Genomic DNA, 25,435 nt, shown 5'->3' on the forward strand with positions numbered 1-25,435 from the left:
CTATCTCACACTTAGCTAGAGTTGTTGGGTGACTTGTGTTCTGCTCATTTGCTTTCTGAATAGCCAAGGTTCCCCAAAATATGCAGAGTTTGGTGGCAGTTTTTAATACTATTCCTGAAAACCATGTGTGCTTGCAGTCAGTATGATGCAATACACTGTTGGAGACACTGAGTTTCATTAGAAACAGGGAAAAACCAGGAAGATAACGGCTCACTAGGAAATAATTCAGAGGATTATACCAGTAGTGCACCTTGAGCTGTTGTTAATTTCTGTGTACATAGAGGTGACAGCCCATGACTGTTACCTGTCTGGAGTTGTTACTGCACACCTGCTCCCTTCTCCACAGAGCTGCAGGAGGGCCAGCAGGCCCAGCCTGGCTGCTCCTCATCCCTCCCACCTGCAGTGTCTGCTGCCTTGCTGCTCTCTGCTCTTCAGCTAATGGATGTTAGTTGCTGTATTTAGCTGCATCCTGTGGGCAGCCTTTCTCTAGTGGCTGACCTTACATCTAGATGGAATCACTTGTCATGGTGGATATTTCCTCAGTGCACGGGTTAAATTGCTGTGGCTATTGGTAGGAACAGGCTCCCTCGTTTCCCAGACTTTCCAGTGAAGCTATTAGGCTGCTTCTACAGTTAATATTTTTCTTTAGAGGGGGCATATTTCTTGACAGTTGATCATTCCTTCTCCAGGAGGATGCAGCAGGTGAGAAAGGCCCTTTTTTATGCCATGTCCTGGGTGTTTAAGTACTAGAATAAAAGGATTTGCTCAGCCTGAACACATTCGTCAGCTCCCTCTCCAACCAGCTGGTTCTCAGTCTGAGCTCCCAGACTGAGCTTCAGAGATGTTAAGCCTTAGCTGCTCTGCTGGCCTCAGTAACATTTCTCTCCACCTGAAAGATTTAATAACCTCTTCACTTGCACCACACAAAGCAGATTGTCTTAAGGATCTAGACAAGCAAGGCACATACATCCTCCTCCAGCACGTAGGTTATTACCTGGAGATTGCAGATGGGCACTTCTGCTGTCTTTGCAGAGCCCCTTCCATGTTCCAAAGAGCAAGGACCTAGCCATTATGAGAGGACAGCAAATACCCTTGTCTGTACACCCTGATGGATGGCTAATCAAGGAGGACCCTTCCACAAATGATAGACTTGACTAATTCTGCCTCTTGGTATCACTGAATGATCCCAGAAGTGCCAGGAAAAAGTCAGAGTTCTGAGAACAGGTGGTGGTTGCACGCTGACAGTTTCTCTTGTCAGTGTTCAGACTTGAGTCCTTGTCAGTCTAATCATTGCCTGCTGACTTGTACACAAACCTCCATAAAGATCCCATTTTACCATACTTTGTCTAACACAAACTGCTAAACTTTCCCCTTCTGCCATGAAAAACAAAGTGGCTTTATCAAGTTGAAAAGCAGTAATGGCTCACCTTTTCCAGGGAGGAGTTTAGAGTTCTGACCATTAAATGCAGTTTCTTCAAAGGCAAGGAGAAAAAAAGATAGAATGGTGCTTTGGTTTTGTTGGTACTGTTTGAATACTCCCATCAGGGCATCCTCCTCCAAATGTTTCTCTAGAATCTCCCCCATACTGGGCTTAGTAGGCCAGCAACACCATTACTTGTCAACACCATTACTTGTCAAATGGGCAAGAATGTCACATGCGTTGTGTGTAAGAGTGAGAAACCAGTAACTGCTTGTCATTGCTCACCTGCTTTGTTGGTTGATGCTAAGAGATCTGATGATAAAAAACGTGGTGTTGAAAGTTCACTTGGTGTCCATGAATTATCTCTTGAACCTGCAAGTGAGTGGGAATTGGAAATGTCTGTAAGTGCTGGATACAATGGGAAATGAAAGAGCACTTGACAAATCAAGAAGAAAGATCTGTTTATATGAAAAACATGCAATATATTTCCTACTGCATTTAGTTCTTGTGATGGTGCCAGAATCTAAATAGTTTAGTTTCTCATGGGTAAAATCAAAGTAATTCTCATGTTAGACGAAAAAGATTGTCTGCTGTGATTGCTGTTGGCAGCAGAACCTTTCCCTGCTTCCATGGTCACATTCAGTGGGCTGGGGAGTTGCTGAAAGCAGTTTCCTGAAAATCGAGGCTTGGCAACACTGGCCTCTGTATGCTGGTGCCCTTATTCACCATATGGTTCGTGATAGTGTATGAACAGTCAGAAATAAGTAAGAATACACTGATGCAAAGAGTTAATGGAATCGCCAGTCTGGGATAGTGGTCTCCTGCTTTCATTTTTTCATGTCAGAATTGATAAAGTTTGTTGCAGTCATCATTCACTTTTGATTAACTGATACAACCTTCTTTTGAGCATTTTATATCTCAGATGTCAACCTCTCTTTTTGCAGTGACAAAGGGCTAGTTTAGTATATCCAGAAAAAGGCAAAATCTATTGTTTGTGGCTCTAAAATGCTCAGTTACTTGATTACTTAGTGGAAGTTGCAACTGGGATTCATTTGATGCATAGACTTAACACAATAACTGAATGTAAATAGATGTGATGTGTTGAAATAAATGTGGGAAGTGTCTTTCAAAGTGTTGAAATGTTAGTAATGTGTATAGCAGTCCTGTGTAGTGGGAGCCCTATTGAACCACTTTTCCTTTAGAGTGCCAGGGATTCTGAAATTGTAACAGTTGTAACCCCCACATTTTGTGATGCACTGTGTGAACATCGGTAAATACAGCAGAAGAATTGTTTGTCTCACAACCAGTAGAGCAAGGAAAGTAAATAGTAGCAATCTGATTAAAAAATAAATAGAAGATGTGTTGTCTAGCCAAAGGTGTGAGGAATATGACAAGCACCAGGGAATAACACTGTTCCAGGGTACCTGAGAATAACACTCTTCAGGGGCTTGCCATTCCCTGAGCTGGGGTTGCAAGATGTGAAAACATTGGAAATAATTGTAAGTGAAGTTTATTTGGAAGGGATGTGGCTGCTAGTCAAGTAATATTTCTGTGTAAGAGAGATAAATTTGCAGGTTTATATTCTGCACTGTTCATATGGTCTTGGAGGTATTGTAAGAAGTCATCTTTCATTAGCAATGGTCATACTTTATGCTTACAGCAGAGAGCTTGTAGATGATTCTGAAAACACTTGAAACATTGGAGAGCTGGACTGACTCCTAAATGTAGCCCTTCCTGCTAAAGGCAGGTAGTAAAAAATTTTATCTTCTGATGAGGAAAGGAATGCAGCATCATGGACTGGTGTCTGGTACTGAGCTGGTTGAGAGGATTCTGGAGCACAAGATGTGCCAGGTGAGGTGGGGGGAGATGGGTTTGTTTGGCCTTAGGATGAGATGGATGCAAATGGGACCTCACTGCTGTCTTCAGCTGCCTGATGGGAGGTGGTGGAGCAGAAGGTGTAGAGCAGGAGTAGTCAGGCTCTTCTGGCAGGTTTGTGGTGATATGATGAGAGCCAACAGAGACATAAACTCCAACATGGGAAATAGTGATAAGCTATAATAACTTTTTTTTTTTTAAATTCCCTTGCCATGAAGACAGCTAAGCATCATACCAGAGCCCCAGGGATGCTTTGGAATGGCCACTGTTGAAAATACTCCAAGCTTGACTGAATGGGGCTGCAGGAAACCTGATCCAGCTTCAGAGTTGAACCCAGCTTTGAAGTTGGCACTGCTTTAAGTGGATGTTTGGAAAGGATAACCTCCAAAAGTCCCTTCCAAACTAAATTGTTGTATGAATCATAAGCTCTTGACATGCTCAAAACTGTGGCAGGGTGTGTGTGTGCGCGAGCACAGAATGTATATGATGAAACAAATTCAATGTCCATTTTGTTTAATTTCTTTTGTTATTTAATCTACTGCATTTGATTGCACTCCAATTTTTCTTTTATCTTTGAGACATATGGATGGAGTAGAGCTCAGTGTTTGTTGAAGCCAGTCCCTGCTGCTGCAACATGCATCCAACCATGTCGAGGAATCCAATTAATAGGTCTATTGATGTGGTGATTAGCCATGTTTGAAAATAGTGTGCTTGTTTATTTAAACGTGGGCCCTGATGGATGCATGCCGTCAGAGTGTCTGCCATCTTTAGTCATCCAGTTGCTCAATAGCTGTCATAATAGATAAGTTTAGCAGAGATGAGGTGGAGAGACAGAGGAGATTGTATTGAAGTTCACTATTAATAATTGAAATAAGCTTTTCCTCCTGGAGGGCAGAGCAGACTGGAGGAGGCTGTTTAACAAGGTGGTCTGTTCTCATTCCTCAGCGCTTCCAGAGGTTCAGCTGGACATCACTGCTCAAGTGATCTAGTGCTGGTGAGGGTTCCACTTCAAACAGGAGCTTATACTGGAGTCCTCTTGAGATCCCTTGCCAGCTATGGTTTTATGATTGAACAGAGTCTTTTCCATAAAGAATGGAAGAAAATAGTTTGCATCTTTCTCACCTTTTTTGCCTATATTGTTGCAGAAGTGGTTCCAGGCTTCATGAAGACAGTTATATCCGATCCAACTTTTATTTGTGCTGCATATTTTTCCACCCTTTTCAAGTGCACCTGTCAGAAGGTATCTGAAAACACACAGTTTTCTCAAGTGACTAGGACAAGAATATTTTAGGAAGCTGTCACTTGCTTAGGTGAGAGGAAATACAGTCAAGTTTGTTTCAACATTTGCTGTTTTTCAGCCTGGCCTATAGCACGGGACATGAGGGTTCAGGGTGTCATTTCTGGCAAGCAGAGCACATTCTGGATTCTTGGTGGTGGATGGGAAGAGCTGAGCTGCTCTTGGGGCAGTGAATATCTTGCACTTTCACACAGCAGTTATCTCAGCTGCATGGTCTTTCTTGGCTGTTTGTCACCAAAAGTTAATGGAAGATGATAGAAACAAAACCACTTTTCTCCTCTTAAATTCCTGATACGCAAAAACTGTAACCTTCTAGTATTTACGTAGGATATACGGGCTAAGATGTTAATAGTATAATTTTCTATGAATTTATATAGAAAGTTTATAGAAGGATAGAAAAAAGCAAGTTCTAGGAAGTGTGTGTCACTACTATTGCTTTGCTGTGGCTTCCTCCTCATAACAGCCCTTTTAAAACTCTTAATGCAGGGTTTTCCTTGTTTTGTTCATAAATGGAACGGTCTTGTCAATGTTAAAGAAAAAAACACAATACAATGAAACACAAAAGATTTGCAGTACTCTTGAGTCATTTAGCTACATTCAGTCTCTTTAAATCATGCCAAAATGGCAGCAAACCTGAATTTTAAGGAAACTTCAGAATTTTGAAAGAGGAATTACGGAGCAGATGCCCCAAACAGTTGAGATCTGCTTCCTCAATAAAATGATGAGCAAAGAATTGGAAGAGAGAGTGTAAAAAGAATATGTGTTTCTCCTTAATCCTGCTTGTCAAGTCCTAAATTCAGGTTTCTCCTTCCTGTGCAACTGCAAACTCACACTTGGGCAGCAGTGAAGCAGCAATGAAGCTGTTTCTGTCCTCTTTCCTTTCTGTAGCTTACTTGACAATGTGTGACAGTCCTGCATTCAATTTAAGCTGTTTTAATTTTAGCAGTCAGCGTTCTGACTGATCTACTCAAGAATCATTATTCCAGGAAGGAATAAAGACACCACATCTCTGCATCCAAGAAGCAGATAAGAGTCAGAAGATCACCTCCTGAGTTTTTTTGAAGTTCTAAGGTCTGTGTTAAAGAACTGCTGTCCTTCTGCCCTAGGTTTCCTAACCAGTCAGCTGTTCTGCTATGCAGAAGGGATTCCACGAAGGGTGAGCTTGGTTGCAAGCCAGCCCATCAGTGCCTAATGGCATTATGTGCAGTGTGGATATAGTGAGAAACCACTCTGCATGAATTACATACATGGGTGCCTGTTAATACCATAAGAACAGCACTAATATTGCTCTATATAATTTTGTGAAGTTCAGTTATTCATAGGTGGAGCAACAAATTAGCAAAACAAAAGTGCCTGTAATATTAATAATTATCACAGCAGTCTGAAAGATAAATCCCTGTCTGCTGCAGTGTCACTGTTGAATTTTTAGTACTTTAGGTGGGGTTTTCTAATACTTGGAATTTAAAACACTGTCCCCCAAATACAATTTGGTCCAACTCAATGAAAATACTTAATAGATAATAAGATGCCTGGAGTAGTAGACTGTGTTTCCTTAGGATGGTGGACTGGTGTGTCACTTCTCTCTGGGATGTGGTAGTGTGATTGCTTCACAACACCAAGGCAGTTGGAAGTTTTAAATTAATGTGTGATTAATTTCCATACTGTCATCATCCTTTTCAAAAGTTTAATTCGTATGCCAGCTTTATCACTAGTAATAGTGGTAAAATGTTTGGCTGAAGGAAATGTGCATCTCGGATTATGACTGGTGGTTTTGGGTGATTTCAGCACTCTGAAGATCGTGTTGTCAGCCTTGGTTTTATGCTCTAAGCACACAGAATGTGGGCAGCTGTTCTTGTGCTGGTGGCCTTGTTCTCCCAGATTACAATTAATCTGTTTTTCTACCTTTATCTCACATTTAATTATCTGAGATTATATTCTAACAATGCTGAATTACACGTTCTGTATGACTCGACAGCATCATTTTGAATTTGCACAGTAACCATGCCTTTGAGGCTGCTGGCAAGTCATGAATAAACTTTATTGTTCCATTACTATGGTTAAAGTGGAGATCTGGACGTGTACTTGAGTATGAAAGTGTAGGATTCTAAGTAGTGTAGTTAACAAACACTTCTTGCACATGATCAACAGAACTGCCAGTTTTCTTCAAGCTTGAAATGGTATTTCATTAGGGTATTATAAACATGATATTGTAAATTAAACTAAGACTGAATGGGTTCTTGGTTCATTTTAAGTTATACAGAACAATTAACAAAAGCCATATCCGGCTGAATAAGTTAATTTTAAAGCAAGAAAAAAGAGGGAGTGAGAAAAAAAGGTGATGGTAACATGATGAATGGTGATCTCGAGATGCCCAAGCCCAAATACTTGTTTTTAATAAGATGATGGTGATAAAGTATTACGGATTCTATCAGAAGAAAGCATGAAGCAAGAATCAACACACAGTATCTTTTTCTCTTTTTGTTTTTGTTGTTTGGTTCTTTTTTTTTTAAATGAGATCTCTAGTCTGTGAAGTCTCAGGGGTTATGTAAGACAGAAACATTTTACTGTTTTAAGAAGGGCGTAAAAATGGATCTGAGGTACATTTTGGAGGAAGGAGAGAAAAGGCACAGAGATGGAACATAACCTTTTTCAGCTAAAGGATTGTGTTTAGTACTCAAACAAGTGAATATGAGTGACAACAAATGACTTTAAAAACCAGTCTGTTTCCCCACTATGTTTCCATGACCATAATTTTGGAACCGTTTTCCAGTGAAAAGTGTGGTTGAAACTCCAACCTATTTTAAGCTGGCGCATGATCCCTTTACAGAAGAGGTTGTGCACTGCAGCCCTGGCGAGGCCGTGGGACAGGACTGTACTTGAGAGCCTCTTCCAGCCCTCTGTGTCTGTGCATTTTGGCTGTCCCGTGTCATGCTTGCTCTGACAATCTTCAGTGCTCAGTTGCTGCTGCTTAGAGTTTGTGTTTCAAATTCCTCTTTGATAACGGTGACAGGCAACAACCCATTTGATACCCTGTTGGTGTAACTAATTCCAGCTCAGCAAATGAGGAGCCCCCCTTTGATAAACATTTATTCTTGGAGAACACAAGCGGAGTTGGCAGGCACCTACCTTCAAGTCAGACTTTAAAACACAACATGAAAATCAGCGATTGGTGATAGGCAGGAGATTATTCCTGCATGGGTAATTCTTAAGCAAGATCCATTTGCCTATATAAAGGTATGCTATCCTCACTGTTAATAGACCTGAGCGACTAATAAAATTCACTTCAGGCAGGCATAATTGGACAGGCTCTTTTGTCTCATCCTGTTCTTTCTAGGCTGCATTATGGTGTAGAATATGCTGACTTGCAGTAGGTTAAGAGAGGCTGACATTCTTTCAAGCCTGAGATTCACGGAGGCTTGTGTTTTAGCCCAGTGTATGTCCTTCACAAAACATACTGGGATGTCATATCCCCAAGGTGAAACAGTACTTTCTTTTTCTTGCATGTAAAGCCTAAGAGGTGCAGTTAACTTGCTCTGAGGTAGCTTGTCATCCTCTTTGTTGGTCTGGATTTTAGTTCAGCAAATAGAGTGTGAAGCCAGGAACCTTGGGACTCAGTCAACAAAGCAACAGTGGGTGAGAGAGACTTACACATAGCACTCTAGGAGACAAATTTGTTTTCTAAATATATCTTCTGTAGTCTCCACAAAGAGCTTGAAAACAAGCTGAACCTTGCAGGTTTGACATCTATGTGTTTGTCCCTTAAGTTTGTAGCATGTGATAGTTTTGTCCAGCAGTGAGAATGAAATTAAGTGGTGTAGGCAAATGCACTTCTGGCAAGTACAAATATGGCAAGTCTCTGTAAGCAGCGTACTTGTCTTCTCGCTCTTGTGGCATGTGCAACCTTCCATGTGTTCATCCCCAAACCTGAGAGGCAGGCTGCCTGTTAGCTGGAGATCTAACATGTGCTCCTTTCCTGTTTTTAACCAGGAAAGTTTGTTTCTGGGTAGCAGGCAGTGTTCTGGCTTGGTGAGAATAGAGTACACTGAAATACCCGCTCCTTGATGGAGTGTTTGTGCTGCCTTGCCAAGATACCTGCTGCGGTGGTGATGTTAACTGGTTTTCCCTTTTCCCAGAGACACAGATATTGTCAGAGGTGCTGAAAAAGAGATAATTCATGACGTGGTAGATTTTTCTCCTTTAGACAGATCAGTCCCTGCTGAGTGCATTGCCGTGGAGCCTGTGGCATAGCTGGGTTCCCCAGCAGCCCCAGTGCCACCCACTGGCATGGCTCCCCAGCCCCACAGGTCCTGTGTGCAGCCTTTCCTCTGCAGTGCACCCTCCAACCTGTGCACACATCCTCAGCCACCTCTGGAAGTTCAAACCCAGCACCTTGTGGTCCCATTACGTGATCTGCTAGGCTTCAGCGTAAACCTGGTGGCCACAGCAACTTTCTGCAGCATGGCAAATGGTAACTTCTCCATGTGGACTTCGGCTTTCTGCATTTCTTACAACTCTGTGCATAATTGGGTGAAATAATGTAAAAGTTTGGTGCAAGTAAAAGGCCACAGAAAAATAAAACCTGGAACCATGCCTGGTAGCTGGAGATTTAAGAAACTCAGTTTAGAAGCAGAGGCTGAGCTGATTGTCTACACAGAGAAAAGTTATTAAAGTGAAAAGAGGTTTTCATTTTATCTGTTAAATTCATAACACAGCAAGGAATGGGTGCTAGAAAAATTAAATCAAGAATGCAGCAAACATGAAGGTGATTCATTTTGATGTTTTTCTAGAACTCAGTCCTTTCTGAACCAGAAAGCCCTAGGTGGTGGAGGGAACCAGGCATATCCTGGCATGAAGCACCTGCCCTGCTCTGTGCACAGGGCAGAGCTAGGTTGCAGCTTGTAAAACTAAATCTCTGACATCTGCCACTAGGTCTCTTTAACTGTGGGATTTGGACATCCATCTGGTTATATGGAATCAGAGATTTTCCATGTGCATATAGAGTCATTTTGGGAGAGCTGAGGGGTGGTTCCTGGGCAGGACACAGTGGCTTCTGGAGTTTTCCTGGCTCTGCAGCATCTCAGTCTCCCTGCATCCCCTGGGTGCTGCACATCGTGGCTATGATAGTCTGTGTGGTCCTTGTCTGTCCAGTGTGGAGGGTTGCAGTTGCTCAGCAGCCTCCTGTCAGCACAGGTGGAGGTGGTAGCCCTGACATTGAAACTCTGCTCCAAGGGCTTTTCAGTTGTGTGAGGCTCTGTGCCTTCATTTGGCCATGGAAAACTACACCATTACTGGGTAAAAAATGCTCAAAGATGTCTCCCAGAAGTGTTCAAACCTTCATTTTGAACCTCTATCCAAGCTTCCAAGGAGACTGACTTGGAGGAAGCCTTTTAATGGGGAAAGAGACCTGTTTTTCAAGGAATTTCAGGAAAGACTGTATCAAAACGATTGAGACCCTGAGATTAGCTTTGTTGGTTAGAGCATGGTGCTGATCACACCAGGGTTGTGGGTTTAATACCTATGTGGGCCATTCACTTAAGAGTTGGACTTGATGATCCCGATGAGTCCCTTTCAACTCAGAACATTCTGTGATCTACTTTCTTCTTTCCCCCACTTGAGAGTATTTTGCTTGGGATCTAGGCCCATGCTCTGGTAAACATTTAAATGTGGAAATTATATTTCTTGGTTTTCTGCAGACTGTACTACAGCTGCTGCATGATGAAACAGTTGACACAAATAGGAAAAAAAATAAATTACTATATTACAGAAGTGCCAGCATGTGCTTGCTATCATTAAGCAGCAAGTCTTCATCTTTACCAGTAGATGAGGCAGGAATTTGGTTCATTATTATAGGAGGAGGACAGAGCAACATACAGTGGCATTAAAATGAAATGCAGGTCCCTTCCTGAGAGCCCAGAATGCCTTTGCTTTAGTAACAAATATTCTGAAGAGGTCACTTATTCTGGCTCCCAGTTCTGTTAGAATCATTCTACTATGGTATCTGTTTACAAAATAAGGTTTGCACTCACTTTTAATTCTTAAAAGCAGAGGAAAAAACTGAACTTGGCAAAGCCTTTTGAACTGCTGAATCAAGAACTAGCTGCTTAGAAAAAAAGGAATTAAAACCTTTTAATCCTTTTGTGTAAAAAAAAAAGGTGTTTAATGTGGTAGGCATGCTGGCAAAATTAATTTTCATGTTTTTTCAAGCACAAGATTTCAGTTTTGTCTGTTTCCTGGTTCTGCATATCTTAGCGGGTTCTTTACACCATGCAATATGCTTTATTAACTTTGAAGTTTTGAAGAAATTTGCAAATAACAAAATGCAGATATGGAAGGAAAAGTAAGTTGCTAGGAGCAAGCACAGCGGTTCTGTGCTGCATTAGGCAGTGTGCTGATGACTTGATTTTAGAGCCCCTTGGATGGGGGTTTTGTCCCTTGTATGTATTGTGTGCAAGAGAGAGGCAGCCTGAATTCAGGTACTGAATTTTGTGTATGATTAAATGAATGTTCTATATGTATGCATTTGAAAGCCCTTAAGTGAATGTTGTGTAAATGGTGATAATTGGAGACTGTCTCCCTGCAGTCCTTTCTCAGGCTGAATAAGGTCTAAGGCCAAAGGCCCAAATGCTTAATTGTATTAAACACAGAGGCTGAAAAATTTATTAACTCAGAAAGTGTGTATTACCAAGTTAATTGGAAGTGCCTTTAAGCTATTACCAGGTGGAAATTTGACTTCAGGTTTCAGTTTTAAATTAAAGCAGAAAACCATTCTGTGAGGCTGCTAGGCTGCTGGAAGGTCTGTAGTTAGAGCAGTGTTTCTCTGCTCTACTTTGTTTTTCTGCTCTGTGTAATGCTTGGTATAAATGCTGGGAAGTTAAATCTGAACCCATATATAGCTCTGGCTTTTCCCCAAAATATGTAAAAGGCTTCACACACAAGCTGCGAGTGCTCTAGGGAAACGTAAAAGCAGAAGATGGGAAATGAAGGCAACCTCAAGTTCTAGAAGGATGTTTTACTGGGCTGCTTTTCTAGTTTGTTTTTAATCGGTATTCTTCACTTGTAAGCAGGACTGCTTCATGCTTCTTGGAATATTTTTCTTTTTTTGGTTATGTGTTATTTCAGGTATTGGAAGCAAATAAGAATGATGTCATAGTAGAGGGATTGATTTATTTCCCCCCCCCACCCCCTTCCCATGGATGAGAGTCAGTCAAAGCCCAGGGATTAGCCAGAGTTAGGGATTTTCTTACTAAGATGTAAAGCAGCTCACACTGATAGCTAGCCAGGCACTTTGAGAAAGACATTGCAATTACAACAGCCTGGAAAAATAACAGAGAAAATTTGCCACCCTGTGTGCAAAATCTGTAGGCCCCCTGCAGATGTGATATGGAGAAAAACCACCTCCCCACTGCGTTAAGGTCTAAGTTGTCTGCATAAAACTCCACAAATAAATCAGCACCCAGAATGTGCCTTGCACAGCATCCTCGTGTGATGGCTGCCTGAGACAATTCTGGTTCAGTATCGTCAGTTAATTTTAGGCGTTTAAACTTTGTCAACAATTTCCATGATTCATAAAGAGACAGAATTAGAAATTTACTAAAGTGGAATACTATGATGACAGACTGTTGCTGCAGTTTAATAATATCCAGTAATCATGGCCTTTACACTTGAGTGAGCTAATGGCTTTTAACCCATATTGCTGTGGAATAAGCAGGTTTATCCAAACATCAGCATTTAACAGGGAAGGCTGAGTTTCTGTTGGTGGAGGTTGATGTGTATGTAACTGTCCAGACATGAACTAGAAGTACACAGGGCACAGGAGGTTTTAAGGTGTTTCTTCAAGAAGAAATTTTAAAATACTTGATCTTTACTTAAACTTGTGAGTATAAATCCTGTGCTGGCAAAAGGGAAGAGGGCTTGAAAATGCCTGTCTGGCTGTGGGAGTTCCTGCTGCGTGTCTGCAGAGACACTTCAGCCCTGTCAAAGGCTTTGCCTTTAGGCTGGGCTTATGCTCAGGAAAGAGCCTCTTTGCCAAGATGGTGAAGAAGCAAGAGTTGAAGATTGTCAGAATTTCTGAGCTTAAGTCATTACAAATACTGATAAAGTATATGTTTAACTTTGCATGTATCCTTGCATTCTCCTTTAGTTAAGTTTACTCCAGATAAACAAAACATAGTGGATCCTGCCTGCTGAAATGAGTGCCTTGAATCTTAGTTCAGTGTGTTTCCTGCTGGTGTTTAGGGAGAAGCACAGCTTCTGCTGAATGACTGCTTTTGTTATTTTTGTAATGTGATTTTTTTTTCTTTTTACTGAAAGTTACAGAGGTCATTGAACATGTCAAAAGATCTACTTCTTGGAATTTTGGATATTAATCATTCACTTTATTTGATTTCATTTTGTACAAACTCAGAAGTTATCTCTGAGTAACTTCATGGAAGTCAGGAGAAGGCAGCGAGGAGAAATGCAACTTGCTCTGAGATAATGTTTGTAGATTTGATTATCATGGACATTCACACTTGAAGCTGGAAAACTCAACCACTAAAATTGGATTGAAATAGCAGAATCATTTGTCCTAGCTGTTGGGAATCTCTAAAGCATTAAAACAAAATAAGATCATAAAAAAGAGGAAATATGCAGGTAACGTGAGGTAACCTGTAATTCAGATTGATCTGAGGAATATGTTAAATTCGGAGTGCCATTTTCTGTGATTGGGATGCTATTAAGTGGTGGGTTGTTTTTTTTTAAGTGGATGGGAGAAAGGGATATGATCCATATTCTGGATAAAAAGAAAATTGTGGAAGTATCTGAGCATGCAACACCTCACCACATACATTTGCATTTATTTAATAAGTACTTTGCACCAAACAATAAAGAATAGAAGTTTCATTTACAAAGTGCTGTCATCTTAGTGAAATAAAACCAAAATAGGAGAAATAACGAATGAATTAGGATTGTGCACACTGAGACCCACAGAGGCTTTACAAAGCTGTTGTTAAAGAAATGTTATTACAAGGCTCAAACAGGCTCTTCCTACACATAAATTATCCAAGAATAAAAAGTGCAAGTTTGAAAAATTGTATTTTGCCAAACAATATTCCTGCTAATCACAAAGGGGCAGGAACTACATTTAAATAATGGTGGATATATTTCAAGGAAAGCATAAAGATACTAAACATAAGGATAGCTAGAGAGCCCACTGACTTATATCCTGCCCTGCAATGGATGCCTAGGAGAAGAATCACTGATTAGCTTTCTCCAGAGTATCTTTCCAGTGAGCATCCATCCATGCACAGATATCAGTCTCAGAATCATAAAGGAACCCAAGAAAGAGAAATACTGTAGCTGTATATAAAAGCATGGGCCACCTTCGTCTTCTAGACCACTTCATTTCCACTTCAAAGTCAGTCATGAACATGAGAAGGTCTGTGTCATTGTTGGTTTCTTCCCAGTGTTATAACTTGAGCCACATCATCATTTTTCACATATTCATCCTGACAGCAGCCATGTGAGAACAGCAGGTTAGTTTTACAGAGGAAGGTGAGGCACAGTTGTGCCTTTGTGTATGTGACAGGGAAGGTTAAAGGCAGGGATTTAAACCTGAATTTCACAATTTCCAGGCTCAGGAACTGTTTTCATTGTCATCTGTTCATTCCAGTGTCAGTAATTTCTTAATATTCATTTAAGCCAGGCACCTAAATAAAATTGCCTGTGCCTATTGTATGTCCTTATCCAGTTCATCTTATATTGCAACTGTAATTTTTTTGTTCACAGAGGAGTCTGCTTCCAATCTTAATTTAGCTCAAGTCATAAAAGCTTTCGGATAAAAATATAAGCTTCCCTCTCCTACAACACAAGTCTTATTTTTGGCTGCCCATCTATTTAGAGTTCTCACTACTTGTACCATGAGGACAGAGATTTTTTTCTTCAAAATCTCTCACAGCAGGTGGGTGTTCATAGAACACTTAATTGTAGACATGTTCAAGAATACATTTTTCCTCAAACCTGTATGTGACCCTTTGGAAAAATAGCATCCACAGGAACAGAAGGAGCATCATGTTGCCAGTCCCTGGATTAAAATTTTTGAATGAGGAATATTTGATGTGGGTGCTAAATCCTGAAAATGCATCTGGATTCCATTTAATTTTCCCATTTATTTCAAGAAAATTATGGGTCTTTGAAATAAAACAGGTTAACATTTGTGTATATTATTACAAGGAAACATATTTTATGTGACAATTGTGTGCCTAATGCAATCAAAATGCAAGCATCTGTGCTAAATACCCAGGACCCAGCACTGTTTTTCAAGGATCTGGCTAGTATTCAAGTCGGGTAATACAGATTGTATGTTACTCCTCAAAGACCGTGGTTTGTATAAAAGACACCTTGCCAGGTTAGAGGGAGGCTACCCCTCTGTCCTCAGCCTTGAGGGAAATCTGACAAGAGACACTTTTCTCCCTGGGAAAGTCCTTTGAGTCCACTAAGAAGCTGCGCAGCCTAAAAACAGCACATGTGATGAAGTGACTCTGAGCTTATCTGGTAAAAGAAAACCTGGAAAAGGGAATTTTCAGCACCTGAAATTTTACTCTTCTGCTACAGATGTTTGGTAGGACAGATTTTAAAACAGGTGCTGAGATGGTTTTCTGATTTATAAGAATTGTTTCACAACAAATTTTCCAGAATAGCAGGGAACACCGGTGATTTTATATACAGCATACAGATGAGAGAGAGGCATCTTCATGGTTGTGTCTGGCTCTGAAGTATCCTGCAGGAAATGTGTGAGTGGCTCTCCAGGAAACCTGAGGTTCTGTCTTTGAGGGCTTCAGATTCCCCTCCCAAGCCCATCACACTTCTTTTGCGGGGAAGGGCAGACAACAGCCATATTGGTTAGAGCATACCTGGCTGTCTCTGGCTTTCTTTGCACGTTCTCGCTGACCTTTTAGAATATAATTCAAAGGAGGTTTTCTTTTGAACCCTTCACACATCCAGCTCAGGACACTGCATGAGTTTTCTGCTATTTTTCCAGGATAGCTCAGTAGAGCACTGTGTGCCTAAATCTCTGCAAGCATCTCCTGCATGCCATGAGGCCCTCTTTGGGATTCACTTTATAGGATTATCCACAAATCTGTGCTTGCTCGGCAAGTGGCTTTTTCAACACTACCAAATGTGGAAGGAAAGTCCTTTTCTTCTGAAATGTTGTTTTTTTGTTTTAATTTCTCAATGGAGAGCATGTCTGAGCAAGTTGTTATTTTTCTGCCCCCAGCCAAATAAGATGAAGTCAGTTTCTTGCAAGAGAAAGAAATACTCTATTTTTTACAGTCTTCCTCCTCAGAACTGTGTTGTTCCCATAAGCTTTCTAGAATAATTTCGTTTTGAGCAAAGACCAAAAAGAGAAAATTTCAGCCAAGAAGGCGAAAGTTTTCCCATTCTCCTGCCTGAAGCTTGTGAGTGAATAGAAGTGAGAGCAGTGACTTCTATTCCTGGTGTAATAGGAACTTGCTTTTGAAGTGAGGAGCAAGAATTAGTTCAGAGTGTGAGGCCTGAATGTGCTCCAGGGATCTGTCACCGAGCAGAGAGCCCAGGGAGAGGAAGACTGGAGTAGTTTGGACTTACGGGAACTATGCCAGTCTGGAGTTGTTACTCCATGTGATGGAGTAAGTGAAGGTGGGTGTGATGGGCACCCAGCCATCCAGCACCTCTCCCTGCTGTCATCCAAGACTTGCTCAGGAGGTTCTCTTAAGCTGGTAGTTCAGAGATTTGTCTTTGAACTACAACAGGTCTTTTTCCTTTCCCCCCACCCATTAAGCTTTCAACAGAAAATCTTCAGCTTTGCTCCATAGGTTATTAGGGAAAGGACAGGTTTTCACTGCAAAAGACACTTCAGTTCCCTGTATTTATATGTAGCATGTTTGAGCAACAAACAGTTAAATTAAACCTTCATACATTCATAATCTTCTATGGAAATTGCTCATTTTGAACTTAAGGAGAGGGAAAGGACAGCATGTAGGTTATTCTCTATTGTCAGTGCATCCTTATTTTTTCTGACTGTGTTTCTAGCACTACCATAAAACTGCAAATGCTCAAAATGGGCTAAAAAAACCAGCTTGTACCATGATCTGGCCCTCTCCCCAGTGTTGCCCCTTGGAGGTAACTGGTGATAGTCTCATGGCAGCTTTCTCTGGGCAGTAGAGTTAGAGAGATGTTGGTTGGAGGGGAGATGTGAAGATTGTCTAGTCCACTTCACCTGCATTTTTCACAGACACCAGGAGTTCAGTGGATACTCTCTTGTGCTTATGTTAGCTCTCATTGGGATGAATTTTGGGGTTTGCTGTAGCAGTTACCAATCAGTACAAAAATACACTCATGCCTGACTCTATTGTCCTGGGGCCAGGACTCAGGATTATAGGTTTGCTTAATTAGTTCTTTCCTTCCATTTCAAAATTTCAGGGCATAGAAATGTTTAACATGCCTTTGTAGAAATACCCTTTCTCAGACTGAGAATTTGGTTTATGTACAGATGTACTTTGTGACCAGTCTTGGAGGATTTAAATTGTTTCCAGAAATCAGTGTCACTCAAATGTGCAGGGGAAAAAGGTTCATTGCAACAATGTAAAATCAAGGCAGCAGGTTTTTTAGCTTTTACTGCAAGTGAATGTTCAGTTTCCTTTTGTTCTGGTTTTAATAGTATTGATCTTTTTTAAATGTACAGAAGTAAAGTAAGTCCTCAGTGTATGTGCTGGGGAGTAAGTATAAAGTCAGAGATATAATTGCATTGTATTCTTCAAGGACAAAAGTTTTTGGATTCTGCTGTATTTGCCATTTGAAAAAAATTACACTACTTTACTAAGATCACAGAGTAAATAACAGAAAATCAGAAAACCAAATCAGCTGCTGAAGTGCAATACAAGACATCAGCTCAGCACACTGCATAGCAAAACAGTCAATCACAATGCCATCACTAGCAGCCTGAATGGTAAATTAACATTTCTCTGGAATAGATGAGAGGTGAATAAACAGAGATATATGTAAATACAAACTAAGTAGAAATAGACATGATTATAGATGAGTAAATATGTGGAATCAGCATCAGTTAAGCAAGCAGACTTAATAATTGCTTGCTGTTCATGTCAGGACAATGTGCCAAAGCCTTTAGACAGCAGCCATCATGTCTTTAAAAGGCATTTCCTGGGGTTTGAGCACAGTCCTGGGGGCTCTCTACACCAAGGATGGCAAAATTCAGTACACTTCCGTGAGGAATTTCTCTGGTGAGGCCTGGTCTGTGATACTTCTTCGGAGAAGCTTGTTGAGGGCAGAGCATGTATCCACTTCTGCTCAAGCCATGTTGGCCGTGCTGGATCCACTGTCCACCACGGCCTTTTGGAAATCAGACTGAGCGAGCAGCAGAGCTCCAGGTCTGCACTGCAGTGTCTCAGCTGTGACCCCCAGCTCGGCCGCGGTTGGGGCTGGCATGTCCCCACGGGGGTGCCTGGTGGCTCCCCAGCACACGAGCACGGCCCGTGTGGAGCATGGGGTGCTGCAGGTTTTGGGGGGCTCTGCTGTCCCGCTGCCTCCGCAGTGGCGGACTGCCAGCCCCTCTTTTCCTCTGCTGTGGGTGGCCTCAGCTGCTGGGTGGCTCTCCACGTGGTGACAGCAGGTCTGGCCTTGTCCCTCACTCTGAAACCAGCGGGTTGGCCTCAGCCAGCTGCAGGCCTGGCTGTGGGCTGCCAGGAAATACCTGCTTCACCGTGGTGTCTCTGTGGGCTGCAGGAAAATACCTGCTCAGGCACCTGGAGCTCCTCATGGCCCTCTGGCTTGGTGCTCACAGGGCTGTTTCTCACTCTTTACCTCATTCCTCACACCTATGAGGTGTTCTGTCTTTTCTTAATCCATTACTACAGAGGCACCACCATGACAAGCCTGGCTGTGCCCTGCTGTGTGGGCATGGTGGGACATCTGTGTCCATCACATGGCAGCCCTGACTCTCCTCACAAAGACCATCTTGCAGCACACCCCGACACGCCTCACAGGCAGTGGTGCCATGCCCCTCTGTCTCAAGGACACACTCATGGATGTGTCTGGAATGTGAAGGTGTGGAATCACCAGCAGCTCTGCTGAGGTCATTGGTTTGTTATCTTGGGGTTGAATAGGTTTGTTCTTTTACTCAGGCTCCTTTCTACGTGCCAGCAGCTGTCTCTGACCTGCTGTTTATAGGTCAGGTTCATCTTTGAGGTGGTTGATCAGAATTGTATTTGAAACATGGTGATAGTGTGACCTGTGCGTGGAATGGCATCATGGGTGGACTCTGTTAACTCTCCCTGTGGAGTTAAATGTTTTAGTGCTTTATGGCAATATGGGATTATCAAATGTGTCTCATGAGGACAAAGCAGTATTTCAAGATGATCCTCAGATCACATAGTGTAAAATTTTCAGCAAGTGCAGAAGAATAATACGACCATTCAACCTGGATTTATACTGTTACCCATCTGAATCCGTTATGTTAATTTTGAAGACACAGCTCTATTTTCATGAGATTTTTAATTAATTATTTAAATGTTATGTACTTTTTTTTTTCATTTATGCCAAGTCTTTCATGCCTGAATGCTATTTTGGTTTCTTTGCTGACTTTCATTTCTAGTGATTAGTCTCTTAACAAGCATAGGCTAGCCACTGCAGGTTTCCAGATACTTAAACTGTAGGATTTTTATGTCAGTCCACATTTAAAATGAAACTAAAGGTTGTTATTTGTATACTTAAAACTCTATCTGTTAATTTTTACGGATATGTTAACAGCTTTCAGTTAAACTAATGTCAAGATATGGTACATTTCATAGGATTGGTGTGTCAGCTGTTCTGTAATTTCCAGTGCTGTGAGTATGGTATAAATCTGTAAAAATCCATTTATTAGAAAATAAACTGTAAAATGGTTCCAAATTTTCATATACCTGAATGAAGGCCCAAGGGGCAGGGGGGAGCCTTCTATACCCTCATTTATAGGCAAGCCAGATGGACCTTATCCATTTTAGGAGAAAAAGGTACTCAAGCAGAAACTGTCCCTGTCATGTTGCAGTCTACACTGGATTTGTGTGGCTGAGGCCATTCAACCTGGATTTGTAGTAAGAGCAGCAGTTATCTTATAATTTAAATTAACATGACACATTCCATGCTTATCTGATGTTATGTCCTCATGGGGGTGATTTGGTTATTTTTCCAGGCAAGCCAACGTTTATGAAGGCTCCTGAAGATCAGATTGGGATTTCTGGAGGAGTGGCCTCTTTTGTGTGTCAGGCAACAGGAGAGCCCAAACCTCGTATCACGTGGATGAAGAAGGGGAAGAAAGTCAGTTCTCAGCGGTTTGAGGTAATTACCAAAAGAAAAAGAAAGCCCAAACCCAAAAATTTGGTGATCAATCTAATCCTCACAGGTCTTAATTGCACAGTAATCATCACTGCAACCTGGGTATCTCTTCATCACTTCAATACAGAGTGTAAAGCTTCAGTGTAAAGCAGGCTTCCTTCCCTGCAGCAATGCAATCTGTGGAGCAGGTGGTGTCCTTTGAGCATGATGCTGGAAACACACCAACAGGACATCCTCCTTTAGATGGGAGACTGGGGCTTACAGAGAATTGGATGGCAGATAAGAGCTGGATCTAGCAGTATTTTTCTCTTTTCATTGTCAGAATTTATAAGGCACCTCTTTGACCTGCAATCCCCAGTTGAATTCAAAAGTGAGATGCCAAAATACTACTGAAAATCATTCTAAGTGATGGCTACTGCCATCCCTCCCCCAAAGGTACTTGGAAGGGGAATGGTGAAGGGTTAATTGACGTCCCTGTGAGCTAAAGTAGGAGAGAAAGGAAGGGAGAACAGCAGGTATCAGAAACATCTTTGAAAAGGGGTCCAATTTGGTTTATATTTTACATAGCAAATACATTTTCACTGACTTTCTCCACCTTTTTCTCCCCTTTCCATTTTGGTGTTGGGCTCCCTTCTCTGAAACTGCCCTTGCAAATGTGACCCTTCTACAATTCTGCTGCCTTTCCTCTAATCCCCTGTCTTTGATGTTTTTGCTTTCCTGACTGGAGCACAAGATGACTTTGCTGCCCAGAATGGATTGATTCAACTCACCAATTTTAATCATGAATTCATATGTGAGCAGAAAACCTTGATTAAAGTAATCAATTTTAATCTTGTTTTACATTGTTATTTTTCCCTGGTAAAGGTTTTTTGTATAGTAACTATTTAAACATTCTAATTTGTAAGTAGATACAACCTTTATAGTGAATTTGGTGCTTGTTGTGGCTTAACAGAGGGCTATGCTATATTATATACATTTATATGAGCAATTTCATACCTCTGTTCACATCAGTTTGGATGCATGACTTGTGTCAGGAGATAGTGATCATTTTTTTCCTAAGTAACTATTAATTTTACTTCATTATTAGTCTTAATTAGGGATAATTTTGAAGTAAGTTTAAATGGAGGAAAAAACCAAATCTGATGTACACATGCTAAGTTGTGACACAGAAGAAGTATCCGTTGTTAGCAAATTAACAACATTTTGGCCTCAGCATCTGTCTGGCCTTTAGTAGTTGTAGCTCTGTTCCTATCACATAGTGTTTGTTCAAAGGATAGTGAGGGCAAAAGAGATTTCTGCTGTTTCATCTCTTGGCTTTTTAGTCCTTATCACTGAAGTGAATTAATCTCTGTAGCTGACTTTGTCTTGTTTTAAAATTTAGCAGTAGCTCTGCCCTTTGTGAAGATTTAGTATATTGTCACAGTTTCATGTTTAATTTAAAGGTAAGTGTTTTTTAAAAATTAATTCTTTAAAGTGTATTATGGTGATATTCATATTTCTCTTTCTTTACCTGACTGTATTAGGGGTTTCTTCTTGAAACAGAAGAGCTATTCCTTCTAGCATGAGGAATAACAGATTTTTTTTGTGGTCTTTGTTACCTTTTGATTTCTTCCTATTTCTCCTGTCACTGCAGAGTCTTGTGGTGCATTGTTTTCCTCCTTCCTGTTCTCTTTCTTTTGATCTTTATGCTGTGGGAAGTGCTCCTAAACAGGCCCTTGAAAATTGGGTGAAAGTTTTGCATGGGGGTAGCAGCCCTAGGTTGACATCCAGGTCTGGAACGAAGGATCCTTTAAGTCTCTTCATCTCCCCCTCAGTTCCCAAGGGACAGGAGTGGGTGGCATCTGCCTTTCCCTCATGCTGTCACTGTCTGCACATCAGGTGGTATTTCCAACTTCTCTGTAATAGGAGAAGGGTGAGTTTGGCATTAATAGTGGCTTGAGGCTGTGCCTTCACAGCCTTGCTGTTATGAAATAGCATATAGTGATCCAGCTACAAACTAATAAATGCCTTTTTCTTCCATGTATAAGTCAGAGTAATGCATTTTTCAGCTTAGCAGGATGGATGGAAAGACAATGATTTATTAACGACTTAATTTATTTATGCTGGGGAAGGAAGTGTAATTACATCATTGTTGATTATGCCAGAGTTGCAAAGTACCCAGTGCTGAAGAACATTAAAACCCCTCTCTCTGCTGGAGTTAGCATGCACTGTAGATGCTCCAGGTTTTATTCAAGTTTTGTTACTGTTTCCCTGCGATCCCACAGGAGTATATCATTCTCCTCTTCCATCAAGGTGAAAGTTGGCACTAAATTGTTACCAGTGATTAGTAAAATCATTAGTGCAAATATGGCTCAGATGTTTTAAATCATCAGATTCACATCTTTATTACCAGGTTGATAATTTGTCAACCTTAATTGATCCATAAAGAACCTCATTGGATCTTCATTTGTTCTGGCCTCCTCAGAGGACAAATACCTTCTTGACACTGAAATTTTTGTGCTTGCTGCATTTGGAACACTTAACTCACTGCATGGTATTTAGGGCTTACAGGGCTTGTTTTGTTTTGGTTTTTGTTCTTCAACCCCTAGATTGTTTTGACTTTCAGTGTTTGCTGCAGAAGGTGCCAGTAATGAAGTGCTTTCTTTTCCTTTTCAAAGGTTATTGAGTTCGATGATGGATCGGGATCAGTTCTGCGGATACAGCCCCTGCGTGTCCACCCTACAAACTAAGAAATGCCTTTTTCTTCCATGTATAAGTCAGAGTAATGCATTTTTCAGCTTAGCAGGATGGATGGAAAGACAATGATTTATTAACGACTTAATTTATTTATGCTGGGGAAGGAAGTGTAATTACATCATTGTTGATTATGCCAGAGTTGCAAAGTACCCAGTGCTGAAGAACATTAAAACCCCTCTCTCTGCTGGAGTTAGCATGCACTGTAGATGCTCCAGGTTTTATTCAAGTTTTGTTACTGTTTCCCTGCGATCCCACAGGAGTATATCATTCTCCTCTTCCATCAAGGTGAAAGTTGGCACTAAATTGTTACCAGTGATTAGTAAAATCATTAGTGCAAATATGGCTCAGATGTTTTAAATCATCAGATTCACATCTTTATTACCAGGTTGATAATTTGTCAACCTTAATTGATCCATAAAGAACCTCATTGGATCTTCATTTGTTCTGGCCTCCTCAGAGGACAAATACCTTCTTGACACTGAAATTTTTGTGCTACTGCATTTGGAACACTTAATTCACTGCATGGTATTTAGGGCTTACACGGCTTGTTTTGTTTTGGTTTTTGTTCTTCAACCCCTAGATTGTTTTGACTTTCAGTGTTTGTTGCAGAAGGTGCCAGTAATGAAGTGCTTTCTTTTCCTTTTCAAAGGTTATTGAGTTCGATGATGGATCGGGATCAGTTCTGCGGATACAGCCCCTGCGTGTCCACCGAGATGAGGCTATCTATGAGTGCACAGCCACCAATAGTGTGGGGGAGATAAACACCAGTGCCAAGTTAACAGTGTTGGAAGGTAAGGGGGAAGTTTTTGCATTCCTTAAGTGGCAGGAGACGTGGCTTTGGCAGCTACATGTTGATGTGCTTCATTTAAATGGTGTGGTGATATTCTAGCTTGATTGGGTAAAGCTCTGTTCTTCCTGCAGCAGTTGCTATAATTTCTCCTATAATAGAATATCATATTTTTGAGACAGTCATGGAAGGATTGCAGATTCTCAGCTGTCTTTAGTGTGTTTTTATTGTCTGATTGAGAGGTGTCATTTCTGACTTGGAGGGCTATCTACAGAGACATTTGTATACTTTTCTCATCTATTTGCTTTCATATAATACCCATCTTCAGGGTATCTAAGTGTTGCATCTGACAATCAGAAACTTAATCTATGTTGCTTCCTTCTGTACCTTGCATCTTCTGGATTAAATCAGCACATAGATTTTCAGGTTACTCTTTAGGTTTTTAATGTGATGTGAAATTTAGTTGTGTTTATTTTTCACTGTACTCACAACTTTTAATTCTGTCTCTCCTGTTAAGGAATAGGTTTTTTTCCTTGTTTGCTATACGAGCAGGTTTTATTTTGCTTGCTGTGTTGTTTCTGCTAAATGTTTGTGGAAAAACAGTTTATTAGCTATAAACAGGCTTGTGAACACTTGATTTTTAAAAATATTAAGTTGTCGGAATTCTTTTCTGCTTTTAAGAGAGATGAGGTTTTTCCAGCACATAAATGTGTTCTATCATTTGTTTATATATAGGAATTTGTAAATGTACTGAGATGTTAGAAATCTGGGGCATTTGGCTGAATGCATTTTTACCCCTTACAAGCAGGAAAAGGCTTAGGCAAATTGCTTGTGGTTTGCAGATTGATGTAGAAACTTCTAAGTAAAGAAGAAACTAGACTGGAAAGTGTTTATTGTTGTAGGATTTTTGAATCAGAGGAAAGTGGTTATCCCAGTGGTGAGTGTGCCAGCCACACATGACAAGTTGCCTATTGTTCCTTGTTCTCCCATCCCCATTTGTAGCATAGAGGTAATCATATTTTCCTTTCTGCTCTGTGACAAAGAATACATTAAACAACTGTAATGTGCTCAGGCACCGTGGTGATGGGAATCATAGAAATCATTCAATACCTGATGTGATTGTGTATCTTGTTTCTGGAGGTGGGGCATCTTAAAGATCAGCTTGCTCTCCAGTAATAGTATTATTAAGAATAGGATAACAAGTGCTATAGACTTGAAAATTATTGGGGGACAAAAATCACATTCTTTTTGTTACTTCTTGCCTTTGCAGCAGTGTATGTGAGTGCACAAAGCTCACTGGAGCTCTTTCAGCTGTTCATGTGCAGATCTGCATTTCAATGCTTCCTGCAACTGGATTTTTGTGATACTGGATGCTTGAATACTACTCTTCCATGCACATTCCTGTTCCCTTTGGTTGTAGTTGCCTTTATGTATCTTGGATGTGTATGCACATGCACACACGCGCTAATAATTTATTTGCTCTGTGTTAAGTGTTCAAAGTCCCACAGAGACATGCCTTGCATCAAGGAGCACAACAGTATTTCTTAGCTTCATGGTGCTCCTGCTGATTTCCTGATGAGGTAAAACTTGCAGACCACCACATAAATAGGGAATGTTAGGAAACACCACAGACAGGAAAAGACATGCAGGCACACAGTTTAACAGCTGCAGAAGCAAAAGTCAGTAGCAGTCAAGCACTGAGCCTGCTTTTCTGTTTGGAAAATTCGTTTAATTGGGAGTAATGATAGTTGAACATGATCCCATCAGGTCAAAAACGATCTGCGGGCTGTGGGGGCTGTGTTTTCCACTCAAACTGAAGAGTATCGACGCCTTGCTGGGCACTCTTGTAATGGGCAAAATTAAGAAACATTTGCTGCCTAACAATTTGTATGTGCTCGTGCATATAGAGTTGTGAGTTTGACTGCAAGGATGAAGAGCTACATGTGCCTTTTATGTTGGTTTAACTGACAAAGAA

General features: G+C 40.9%; 1 protein-coding gene across 20 annotated transcripts in view; it reads left to right on the forward strand.

The window, feature by feature from the left end:
* The window catches only part of PTPRF (protein tyrosine phosphatase receptor type F), a 378,264-nt gene that overhangs the window by 163,699 nt on the left and 189,130 nt on the right, over positions 1 to 25,435 (forward strand). For all 20 annotated transcript variants that reach the window (XM_039711435.1, XM_039711443.1, XM_039711439.1 and 17 more), the window contains 2 exons: positions 19,795 to 19,940; positions 23,323 to 23,464. In XM_039711435.1, the coding sequence (XP_039567369.1) occupies positions 19,795 to 19,940; positions 23,323 to 23,464 (288 nt within the window). The remainder of the gene's footprint in view (positions 1 to 19,794; positions 19,941 to 23,322; positions 23,465 to 25,435) is intronic.

This window comes from Passer montanus, unplaced genomic scaffold, assembly GCF_014805655.1.
Source record: "Passer montanus isolate IOZ18808 unplaced genomic scaffold, ASM1480565v1 scaffold25, whole genome shotgun sequence".
Taxonomy (NCBI): domain Eukaryota; kingdom Metazoa; phylum Chordata; class Aves; order Passeriformes; family Passeridae; genus Passer; species Passer montanus.